This window comes from Cornus florida, unplaced genomic scaffold, assembly GCF_030987335.1.
Source record: "Cornus florida cultivar Cherokee Brave unplaced genomic scaffold, ASM3098733v1 CherokeeBrave_3.0.0_Hap2_Chr03, whole genome shotgun sequence".
NCBI lineage: Eukaryota > Viridiplantae > Streptophyta > Magnoliopsida > Cornales > Cornaceae > Cornus > Cornus florida.
Genome location: NW_026775573.1, coordinates 59,368,981 through 59,382,201, shown reverse-complemented (window position 1 = coordinate 59,382,201; position 13,221 = coordinate 59,368,981). Strand labels below are relative to the sequence as shown.

Below are 13,221 nucleotides of genomic sequence, written 5' to 3'. Positions count from 1 at the left end.
AACACCTCATACGAATCGGCACATTAACTCAACGTCAACCACCGAGAGAATCCTAAGACAACAAAACGTGGAAACACGATAAAAGAAGAGAGTGACAAGGCAGTACGAACAGTGACCAGAACCCGCCCACACTTACTCGTCAGCAAGGTAGCATGACGGTATAAGGCACTAGTTCATAACATGCCCCAAACCAGGTCAACTCTGAGAAACCTATTGATACGGATGACATCAATGTCAAAAATGATCATTACCAAAAGCACTATGGGAACCAGGCATCTGCGAGAGTTGGGGTAGCAAATCCCAAAACTCTGACAACAATGACACTCGCACCATACGCTTAGGCCTTAGATCTAGAAGCCATGAAGGAAAAGGAAATGAAACGGTGCCTCCCTGGCCCATGTCTCACTCCACTAGACAAGAACTGCAATTCTACACTCACATGAGCCTTACTCGCATCAATTGACAGAACAGACAAGAAGGTTCCCGACATGGGTCCTTACAGAATGAATTTCTCCTATCCAAGGAAGAAACTCGTGAAACAAGAATGCATCCAAGGGATACGACAGATCCTTAGAGACAATGCCAAAACCAAACATGAAAGCAAACAGCTAGCATGCAACATAGTAACAGACTATCTACTCACAAAAGTAGTAAGGTCACATATAGCATGTTAGGGCATACAGGAGAAGGACGTAAAACATGATGAGATGCTGTATATAATCATGTCAAGATGAACAAGTGTATGCAATCTACTCAGACTAATGAGCATATACTATATGTTAAGATAACAAACAGGTACCATGTAAGGCAAATGAGCATATATCATACATTAAGACAGTCAAATTAAGCTTCTAAACAAGTTACCACATAAGCAAATAGACATGTTATCAAATCAAAACATGTTATCAAGAAGCTCGTAAGTACATGGTATGACAATACACGTGAATGAAAAACGTAAGGTATGTCGACATACATCGTATATGGTCATGCTAACATAAGCACACAGACATGATATCACACCAAGACATGATAGCGACACGGACCATGTTATCAGGAAGCATATATATACAAATAAGGTATGCTTAATAAACAATAGGCGTCTCACAACACCTGAGCATGTGAACATGTTATCATACAAGACATGTTATCAAGATACAAATGACATATCAAAGCAAAACAACATGAGCATGATATGTACCCAAAACCCGTCGTCCAAGGTATTCGAACCTGGATGCTCTAATACCACCTGTGACGACCCTAGATTTTTCAACCTAGTGTATCCTGTGATGACCCGAACTGGATCCAAGATGCGGAAGCTAAAAACAAGACAACGGTCTCCCAAGGCATAACAAACCTCTAAGACCCTAAGAAATCAAAGTGACCTTCCATGAGGTCGTGAAACTCAATGAGAACTGATGCGGAAGCAAAAGATCGAAAATATGACAAATAAGCCCCAGGGGCAAAATAGTCATTTTTGAAAGTATGTATTCCGGTGCCACCGAGCACAACATTGGAAAGACAACAAAAAAATAATCAGGATGGACTCAAAAATCGCATTATTCGGAGTCCGGACGAAGGAGAAACGGCCTGAAGAAAAAAAACGAGCACTTAAGGCTAAAAGGGTAAACTGGTAATTATTCAGGAAGATCCGAGTGTAACTGAGCACACCGTTGGAAAGACAGTGAAAAAAACTTGATTTGGAGTCCGGACGAGAAAGAAATGAGGGTTTGAAATTGAGACGTCACGGCGGCCCGACGAAGGCCATGGCGCACACGGCGCCCATGCACGAGCCCACCGGCGCCCAATGGCATGCATATGCTGACAGCAAGGGTCCAAAGCAGATTTTCCAGAACTGAGGCTTGAAACGGAGGTCGAAACGAGTTTTTCTGGAAAAACACGAAGAAGAAATCCCCCCTAAAATCGAGTTTTCTACCCGACATCATGAACAGAAACGAAAAAAAATCACTGTAAAATGCCCAAAATGCCCTCCAAGAAATCTGGTCATGAGGGTCATAAAGCTGCTAAATGAAAACTGGAAGCTGAAACTTCACGAGGGATTTCCGATACCAAGACGACATTTTCTGGAAAAACACGAAAAGAAACCCCCCTTAAAATCACGTTTTCTAAGCGACTATGTCGAAAACAGAAAATATAACTGATGTGAAAGGTCTAGAATGTCCCTAGATCAGATTATGCAACAAAATTTCAAAATGAGTCCCAAGGAGGATCAATTCACAAAGGAAGAGGTTTTTCTTGAAAACGATCATGCACGCAACCGTAACTTACCTATTAGGACGTGCTACAATAGTCCACGACTTAAAAATACCACCGATGCAAAATTTGACCCCCCAACGGCCGAAAAGGCAAAAATGGACTTGAAATGGTAAATATGGAAACCAAAATTAGGAAATGGTTTCAAATGACCATTTAGCCCTTGGTCACACTTCATACAAGATAAATGAGACCTAGTGGAGGTGCCGAAACATACTTTGCACCACCCGATTTGAAAATGAACCCTTAAAGGCTCGGATTCTACTATTTTAGCCCAAAATGCAATATGTGAATTAAAATGCAAAAATGAAAGCTAAATGTTGTTTGGCCCTTGGCCACACCTCACATATGGAAAATGAATGCTAAAGTATGAATTACATACACAATGCACACACTGGTGCAAAAATGACATATCAAAACCCTAATTTTCATACTTTACTTATTAAAGGCAAAATTCAACATTCATGAATATTCATGGATTTCAAATAAAGTTTGGCCCTTGGCCACAAATTATATACATAGAATGAATTCCAAAAAGTGTGCTTAAGCACATAATACAAGTCAAAGGCGAAAAATGACATTTTGGCCTAATTACACAATACAATTCAAAAACTGAACTCAAGAATGCTAACACTTGCATGTGATCAAGAATGCATTTAAAAGGACTTCAAGTCTCCAAACCACCCAAGGAATGCTAAACATCATGAACCAAGTCTTCGTACCTGAAATATGCCCTAGTAACTTTGGGGTGAGCAACATAAAGCTACTCGTAGGAAATGAGCATGCATCAACCTAGCATTTTACAAATTTATCACCTTAAGGTGAAACATGTTAAAGGGGCTCATGCCACCTAACGTCTATGTCAAAGTGAGACTCAGGGAGCATCCTAAGCTACCTTAGAGTCTAAGCAACAAGAATCATGATATACATACGTCTATGAAACAAATTATGGTTGGGATAATCCAAAGAACACGACAAGAAAACAATGAAATATAAGGATCACATTATCAATGCAATTTACATGATTGGAATTAAACCAATTAACATGATGAGAATTATACACAGAATCAAGAATAAGGCATAATATCTATGCAAGTATACAAGGATGGAATATTCCATATAACATGATAATAAGTATGCTCGGATATATGTTAACAAGAATTACATTATCGGTGCGATTAACATGACAATGAGTATACTTGAAATCACGAATGAGGCATACTATCTATGCAATGAAACAAGATTGGAGCATTTTATATAACACGACAAGTTTAAATCTTCAAGGAATAGCAACTTGAAATTTAAAGAGTGAAATCAACCATTGTGGAAACTCAGATATCGCCCAGATTAAAACCGTAATCTTGAGATCACTTTAGGGCTACTAACCCATGGGTACCTTTCCCCTAGTGCGCACTATAGTTGTAGGAGGACATTCCCCCGTACTAGAACCAAGTCCTAGCCATGTCAATACTTGATTGATATCCCAAGTCCCAAAATCAACAAATTGTGCAAGTCAAGATTGTATCAAATACAATAAATACATTAACCACGTTTCATACACAGCCAAGATTTTGGAACATATAAGTCATGCCCTAAGTTTATCAACTATAATGGCATGTGAAATGTCAAGAAATCATAGCATGCATCTATATACATTATAACCAAGGTACATAGCATAAGGATTCCATTGAAGTAGATATACCACAAGTATAAGATACATGATTCAAGTAATTACTAAGCAACACATGAGTAATTAAAATCATTTTAAGACAAACGTACTAGTTCATTAAACATATTAATGAAGTCATGATACTAGGGGTCATGATTAAACCGATGGGAGCATAAAAAGGGAACTTAATCTACTCAAGGGATCAAGTTATCAAGATTACAAGGTAAGTCCAAGTGTTCTACAACAAGGCATGTCAAGGATCATGTCAAGGACAAGTCTAAGATCAAGTTACTAGTTCATTTCATACAAGATTCAACCATGTGAATTTAGTTCCATACAAAGGAATTAATTAAATATAAGTTTCAAAACTTATCCGGTTATTCTCGATTTGACACACGTGAAGGAATTTGTCAAGGAGATCATGAATACCAAGTTAGAAACTTAATCAAGTTCAAAGAATCATTGAGAAGGGTTTAATTAATCCTTTTAATTAAAAACTCTAGATTTTGGAATTCATCCAATTGCTCTCAAGTTAAGGTATAATATACAACATGTCAAGACTTGATTTAAAAACACGATACAAGTGAATTACATGCAAGATACGGCCACGAGTATTAAACTTTAATACTAGAAAATTAATAAATGAAAGGTTTCAAAATATAATCAAATATTCTAGATTAAATATATGTGAAAGTGTATGGTATGTACATCATGAATATCAAGTCGGAAATCAAATGGAGTGAATAGTACACTCGAAATAAATTAATTAATCAATTAATTATATATTCTCTAGATTTTAAAACATCTCCGATTACTCTCGAAATTACCTATGTTGAAGAGCATGCTAGGGCTTAATATAATATGCTAACACACATCAATTTCAAGCTAATTAAGGTCACAAGAATTAATATTTTATTCTAGTAAACTATTAAATAAAATCTTCGTTATTTGTCCAATTTATCTCAATTTAATATATGTTAATCTACATACCAAGAGGTAATATTCTATCATACTACATGTTTAAACAAGGCTATGGGCAACCGGGAAAATCAAATCACATGCTAGAAAATAATTAATTAAAATCTCTAGATTTAATATCTAAGCAAGCAAACAAGTATCATAAGCAACACAAGCATGCTATATAACAAGAAAACAACCTAGAACAACCCCTACCTCAATTTGAGATGAAAACCTCAAATCCCCACTGAAAAAAAAGTATCCCGAATTCGCCGAAACCGAAGGGTTTGTCGGGGACAACACGATCTATATGAATCCGAAGGAAGCCCCATGAAAATCACAACTTGACCTCAAACCCAAACTCAAGAAATGGTCATAAATGAATTCTAATAAGGGGGAATGATAGAACACGTCGAGGGGAACAAAAAACGTGAAAGCCGAAGACTTTTCACTTAGGAAAAGTAAATCAAAGGAGGAGAGAGAAGGTGGCAGCTCCATGGACATCCATGGCTACTTCAGGTCGTGCATGGAGAGTGGGGAAGATGAAAAATGAAATATCTCATCCCCCTTTTATAGAATCTCAAAAAGTGCCCCGAACGGGCCCCGCTGGGTCTGGAAAAGTGAATTTTGAGCAAACGCACTCAAATGGAAAAACTCCGTGAATGAAAAAGATTCAAAATAAAAAAAATATGAATAACGGAAGAAACAGCGTCAAAAACCGAGTTCTGAGCAGAAAGTTATGCCCCAAACAAGTTTGGCGGCAACCGGGTCCAGAAACTCTGAAACTGGAGAAAAACGACCAGAACGGAATTCTAAGAGTCCACGACTCAACGAAATGTGAAAATGAATCTCGTACGAGGATCCAGACTCCAGACGAGACATTTTACAATAACTTTCGTTAATTGTATAATGGCCCCTACAAAAAGGGTTAACTGCGAAACTGCCCCAGAATGAAAATATCTTCCAAAAGATATTTTCTTAGATACCCCTAAAATAAAATATCTTCAAAAGATATTTATGAAAAACACCCCAAGAAATGAAAAAGATTATGAAGAATTGTGCATCTATGCCCCTGTGGACACCAAGAGTAACCAGAGTAATTTCTTGCAAAAGTAAAGATACGTATTTCGAGGAAACCACTCAAGATGAAGACACATGATGTCAAAAACTAACTCCGAGCACGAAAAGTGAGGTTTTGCCAAACAAGTGACAAATGGGGAAAAGACAGAATAGGGAAAAAAACGAAATAAGGAAAGGACGAAAGGTAGTGTCCGAAAAGTGAAAATGCAGAAATGACTCGGTCCTTAGAGGAAGTTGTCAATCCACAAAAAAGTGTCTCGGAAACCATTTTCGAGCACTCGACATGACACTAAGCGACAAGAAACAGAGCTCAGAAAAGAAAATTAAACGAAAAAAATTTATCCGTAAAATTGCAGAAAAAAAAAAAGAAAAAAGAAAGGGAGGTAAATGACCGGGTCGTTACAGGAACACCAAGATGTTTTACATAACGTTCCAGGATTCACTCTCATAACTTCTTCCTGTAATTGCATCGGAGGTAATGGACATCCACGCCCAACAAAAAGCCTCATTTTCGGCCTTGGACTATTTGGATTTTCGATAATTGGTTGATTGTGAAACACTAGTACCACAATATTGATGAGAACTTTAGGATGGTTAATAAGAAGAAAATTGAGATTCTCCTCCATAATAATTAGAATGTAATTTTGACTGTGAATCCAGATCGATATTGTTTTCGGGAAATGACAAAAACTTATCGTTTGATGAGTTGAATTGGATGTTGTAATAATATGGATGTTGAGAATCTATGGAATCAGAATGAATTTAAAAATAATAGCTAAGATTGAGAAAATAGAAAAAGAAATAATTTGAATGGTAGATAATAGAAATGGATTAGATGTGATGAATGATGTTAGGAGTTGGGGTATTTATAGAAGAGAAATGATTTTTTAATTTTTAATTAAAATTTTTTTTTTTAAAAGAGTTTAAAAAATTGATTTTTAAACTTTCTTTTTTTTTTTTTTTTTTTAAATTATAGCCGTTAAGGCATTGATTCCACTATTATTAGTGAGCAATAATGGAAAAATTCCTTCATATTCATAGAGATAGGGGACATAATTCACATGGATATAGTAAGTCTCGCTTGGGCTGCTTTAATAGTAGTCTTTACATTTTCCCTTTCACTCGTAGTATGGGGAAGAAGTGGACTCTAGAAGTACTACTAATTGAGTTGCGGAATCAAACTGTATCAATTTTTATAGATCGTACATTTAAAATTTAAAGCAAAAAAAGTTTTTAAATTTAATTTTTGCCCAAATCAAATATTTTTTTGACAAACAGTGCCTAAAACATATATATTTTATTTAATTTTTTTAAAAAGAGCTTAAAATCACTCATTTTTGGGTTTTTTTCCAAAAATACCTGCTGCGAAACCGGGCCTTATGGATCTGTAATGGATCGTTGCTTTCAGACGTCAAAAAGGAAAACAAGGCTCCTCTAAAGCGACGCCGTTTTGTCAAAAAAAATTTTTTTTTAATTAAATAGCGATCTGGCTCGGGCTCGTAAGTATTCTGCGAGCCAGCAAGACCATATGGACCCGCCCAATTTCCACGAGCCCGCTGCGGTGGATTTGTGCGCCCAAATCGCGGGAAAGGCCCTTTGGCCAGGGCGTTACGGATGCTCTCAGCGTAACCCATCAGAAGGTACAAGTCACAACACCTTCATTGAACTTTCACAATTCAACACACACATATTATAATGGATTAATACATCCAAAGCGGAAAAGACTTCTGACCAATCCAAGTCAAGAGAAATTACAAAGAAATGACAAACAAAAATGTAAGATCCAAAGACTCCATTGCTAGACCCTTTACTTAACTCACAAAGTCTTTCCGTTCGAGAAACCAAAGACCAAAGACTTTGATAAAGAAAATGAAACCAGACCCCAATAAACCCCATTTTCACGTCACGTCTCAATTCCTGGTTTTTTCTTTCACAATCCATTTCATTTGATCTTCAAATCCATACTTTGTTTGCATAACCAATTCATTTGATCTGAGTGGGAGACACAAACAAAGATCAAACCCCAAAACACCAGTAATCAAACCAAGACCAGAACCAGAACTTGTTCTCTTTCACAATCATAAAAAAACCCTAAACCCCAATTATCAAAAATCCCACATAAACCAAACCCATGTTGGCAAACATCCAAATGCCCTCCGCAAAATCCGTGATCTCGGCGGCAGCCTCCATCGCCGCCACGGCGGTGGTGGTCCGCTCCGTCGCCAGAGACTTCCTCCCGTATGAATTCCAACACTTTCTGCTCATCAAATTCCGCCACTTCCTCACCACATTCTCAAACCAACTCACCATTGTCATCGACGAATTCGATGGCCTCAACTCCAACCAACTCTTTAGAGCCTCTGAGCTCTACCTGGGCACCATCATCACCCCCTCCACCAAACGCTTCCGAGTCACCAAACCCGAAAAAGAACACAAAATCAACGTTTCCATGGAGCGAAACCACGAGCTCACAGACACATTCAATGGGTTTCAATTGAAATGGAAAATGGTCAGCAAACAAATTCAATCCAAGTACATTTCCGGCTCAGATGGCCAATACAATCCCATCCCGCGAACCGAGCTCCGGTACTTCGAATTGACCTTCCACAAGAAGCACAAGAACAGGGTTCTTGAGGACTACTTGCCATACATTTTGGAGGAATCAAAAAAGGCCAAAGAGGAGATCAAAACACTCAAACTGTTCACTCTGGAGCGTGACAGGATGAGAGGAGGGAGCAGAGGGAACCCCTGGCAATCAGTGAATCTTGATCATCCATCGACGTTCGATACTTTGGCTATGGATTCGGAGATCAAGACGACGATAATTGGGGATCTTGAGAGGTTTGTGAAGAGGAAGGAGTATTATAGGAAGGTTGGAAAAGCATGGAAGAGAGGGTACTTGTTGTTTGGGCCACCGGGGACCGGGAAGTCTAGCTTGATCGCAGCAATGGCGAATTACCTTCATTTTGATGTCTATGACTTGGAGCTGACTGAGATTAGGAGCAATTCTCAGCTGAGGAAGCTGCTGATTTCGACTGCCAATCGCTCGATACTGGTGGTGGAGGACATTGATTGCTCCATTGAGTTTCAAGACAGGCTAGCAGCAGCAGCAGCAGCTAGGCCTATGAATCCTTATCAGCATAATCAATCTGGGGTAAGTTCGTTTTTTCTTCTTTATTCCATTTTTTCTTTCAATTCTTGCTTTTGAGTTTGGCCTATAACTGTTGACAACAACTTATCTTCATATGGTTTGCAAATTGGACAATAACTTTGGATTAAGCACATATTTTGATATTTAAGAGGTTAATATTGGTTATATGGAATGTAGACACCGTCAAGTTTTTGTGAAGGAACATAATTTTTTTAGTAGGCTGAAGAGCAAACATACCCTCAAGTGCCTTTTATTCCATCCTTAATAGAACCCTAAAAAAGAGTTAATTTCTCAAAATTTAATTTGCAAGTTAGTGGAAGACAAAAACATTTAGTACCAACTAATTTGGGATTAAATTTTTATATTAAGGTGGGGAAGGTTCAAGCCTACGGTACAAGTTATAGAACCTTGCAACAGTAAAGAAAATCCTAGTATCAATCTCCACCCTGATGGAATTGGATTTTGATAAAGTTTGAAATGATTTAGGAATTGCGGAAAACACATGGGACTTGAGAAAGAGCGAATATAAACTTCCATTGTCTCCTCCCTCTTGTTTGTCCTTAATTATGACCGAGATCAATTCAGTAATCAAAATTGGGAATTCATCTGTCTTCCAAATCAGACATGCACAATGGGATACCAAGTTAGTTTTGCATTTTGATTCAAGTATAGAGCCCTTGTGATGCTTTGGGTTCACAAATTTTGAGATGCGCCACAAAGGGAGAACCAAACCTAGGCTCATGAGTCATGACAAGGCTTCATTCATGCCCAATGTGATTGTTGTGTTTACAAGTCTTTAAGAACTGTAGCTCATATAGTTATTGGTGTACCATTCTTCTTTTCAGCTACATCTCCAATTTATAGGTGAAATGTATTCAAGACCAAAATTGAATCACACTAAGTTTCAATTTCGGATAAGTTTCAACTTTAGAAGTTGTGAAGTAAGATTTCTATTGGAAAATTTTAGTTGTTTGCTCTTTCACCTTTGAACAATGAGAGCATCATTTTACGTTATTCGCATGTGTGTATGTGTGTGTTTGTGGAAATGATTTTGAAGAAAGTTACAACCTTGCAACAGTAAAGAACATCCCAGTATCAATCTCCACTCTGATGGAATTGGATTTTGATAAGTTTGAAATGATTTAGGAATTGCGGAGAACACATGGGACTCGAGAAAGAGGGACTGTAAACCTCCATTGTCTCGTCCCTCTGGTTGCTCCTTAATTATGACCGAGATCGATCAGTAAACAAAATGGGCTCTAATCTGTCTTTCAAATCAGATATACATAACGGGATATCATTTTTTTTTTGGATAAGTAATGGGATATCAAAATTTTCAAGTTACTATTGCATTTCAATTTTAAGTATAGAGCCCTTGCCATGCTGTGGGTTCTCACTAATTTTGAGATGCACCACAAAGGGAGAACCAGACCTAGGCTCATGAGTGCTGTGCTTACAAACCTTTAAGAACTGTAGCTCATACAGTTTTTCTGTACCATTCCTCTTTTCAGCTGCATCTCCAATTTATAGGTGCAATGTATTGAAGGCCGAAATTAGATCACACTAAGTTTCAACTTTAGATGTGGTGAAGTAAGAGTTATATTGGAAAATTTTAGTTGTTTGCTCTTTCACCTTTGAAGAATAAGAGAAATCATATTACTTTATTCGTGTGTGTGTTTTTGTGGAAATGATTTTGAAGAAAGAATTCTCAAGCTGAACAATCTTATTGAACCCATTTGAAGGAAGACTTTTCAAGATTAACATTGTGCTTGGAATATGTAAAACATTGCCAGATGAATCCAACCCAATTTTTGAGAACCTGCATTCTAGTTTTTCTTTGAAAGAAAAGCCATCATTCACAATCTACTGATATGTGTTTTGTCACCTGTAGGTTACCCTTTCAGGATTGCTGAATTTCATTGATGGATTGTGGTCAAGCTGCGGGGATGAGCGGATTATAGTGTTCACAACGAATCACAAAGATCGCCTTGACCCTGCTTTGTTGCGCCCTGGTCGTATGGATGTGCACATTCACATGTCCTATTGCACCCCATGCGGATTCAAAATGCTCGCCTCCAATTACCTTGGAGTTACAGAGCACGCGCTCTTCTCGGAGATTGAAGAATTGATAGAGATGAGCAAGGTGACTCCGGCTGAAGTTGGAGAACAGTTGATGAAAATCGAGGAGGCTGACATTGCGCTAAGAGGCCTTGTTGAGTTCCTCGAGGAGAAGAAGAAAAGTGAAGAAACTAAAGCTAGTGAGGTAGAATCAGAAGCATCTGGAGCAAAAGTTGTGGCAGAGTTTGAGGGAAAATGTGGGTTTGAAAAAGAGGAGGGTGAGAAGAGTCAAGAAACACATGAGATCAAGTAAATTGCTGCAGCAGTTTGGAAGAAGAGTGGTTGTGAGACCGAGACAGGGTTTGTATAATTATTTGTTGAATGCCTCAATCTGACTCCTGCAACTCCACGTCCTCACGGTTGCTTTTAGTTTATGCAACAAATCTTTTTAAACCTTTAGGTTACAACTAGTGGACAGTGATGTCTTTTAGAAATGATATCCTCAAACATCAATATCATTAATGAAGCGTTAAAGCATATCTCAACAATCTCAACCAACTCAAGTATGCAAATTTCAGTCATTTCTAAGTATGCAAATTTCAGTCATTTCTAAATTTTTCTCAACATTTTCAACATTATGCAAGCAAGTATGGTCTCCACACATCAATCAAGCTAAGCTTACCTCTTGAAATCAATTCTAGCATCCTCAATAGTGAACCAACACTCAACTATGTTGTTGCGCTCAATGAAATCAAAACAAAAATAAAAATCATTCCTTTAGCTAGCACACATCTCAAACATTAACAATTAAGACTAAAAACGATCTTCTTTCTTTTTTAGTTGCCGGAAGATGGGTTGCTAGAAGAACAGGAATACTTAGCGGACGCTCGTGGAGGGAAATTCCCCACCAATTAGAAGGCTACACTTGTGTGCAAGGGATCGGACGGAACAGCACATTGGATCGGCCTCAGTAAGTAATGGCCCAAGACCATTGGTTAGATTTTGCCCGATCACAGAAGTCTAGCAATCAAACAAGCACAAAGGACCAAAGAAACGCTGAAGCCCGAAGCAAGACTTGTAGTCCACTAGGCCCAATTGTTAAATCCTGTCCAACTAAAACAACCAAGAATAGACTCCTAGACCGACTCCTCTTGGGTTTTGTACTCTGTAAATAAGGGCTTTAAGTCCCCAATGAAAATAAGCAATTATGCTATAGGGTTAAGTGCAAAAAATCCCCCTCTACTATCGATATAGTGCATATCAGTTCCTGTGTAATAAAAAACTCCCATATACTATCAATTTGGTGCGATTGGGTCCCTGATGGTGTAAAATGACGATAATACCCTCACTTCAGTTGAATAAATTAATGATTATAACACGGGCCATGTAAAATGACATTTTTGTCCAAATTTGTATAAAATGGGATTTGTTTGGCAGAATGATAGTATAAACCTCAAATTTTATAAAATTGGAATAACCTAAACCTGAATATAATTAAATCTAAAACCAAACATGCCTTTTCATATTTTAAAATATAAATAAATTTGTCATTTATATATATATATATATATATGCACACCATATGACCATATATCATTAGGGCAAATCTATGGGTTTTAGGGCAAATCATTTCAGCCCTCGGCTTCCACGACGGCTGTGAGTCAATTCAGCCAATTCCAGTTCTTGAAGAAAGCCATCCCAATTCTACTCTCACTCTCACTATTTTCCTTCCTGTTTTCTTACTACTCACCACTTCCTTTCCTTCTCCATTCCTTCAATCATGATGTTACTCCATTTTCCATCCAAACAGTTTCCTTTACCATGCACAGGAACTACATATTCCTCCTCTGCAATGGAATACTTATTTTTCTGATCACCAGCTCTGGTCTGATCACTAACCCTTAACTAGGTAGTGATGTTGATGGCAAACACATCAAGAAGGACGGCGAAGATCGGCGATCAATAGTGCTTGAATTTTCTGAACCAAAAGCATTGGTTAATGAAGTTGTTATTGTGGAAGATGAAGAAGATCATG

The 13,221-nt window shown here is 37.9% G+C and overlaps 1 protein-coding gene across 1 annotated transcript; it reads left to right on the top strand.

The window, feature by feature from the left end:
- The first annotated feature begins 7,693 nt into the window (after window positions 1-7,693).
- Window positions 7,694-11,639, top strand: LOC132300628 (AAA-ATPase At3g50940-like). The gene is made up of 2 exons (XM_059797806.1): window positions 7,694-9,131; window positions 11,020-11,639. Exons 1-2 carry the CDS (start codon window positions 8,109-8,111, stop codon window positions 11,497-11,499), a joined length of 1,503 nt encoding a protein of 500 aa, XP_059653789.1. The 5' UTR covers window positions 7,694-8,108; the 3' UTR covers window positions 11,500-11,639.
- The last annotated feature ends 1,582 nt before the right edge of the window (window positions 11,640-13,221 follow it).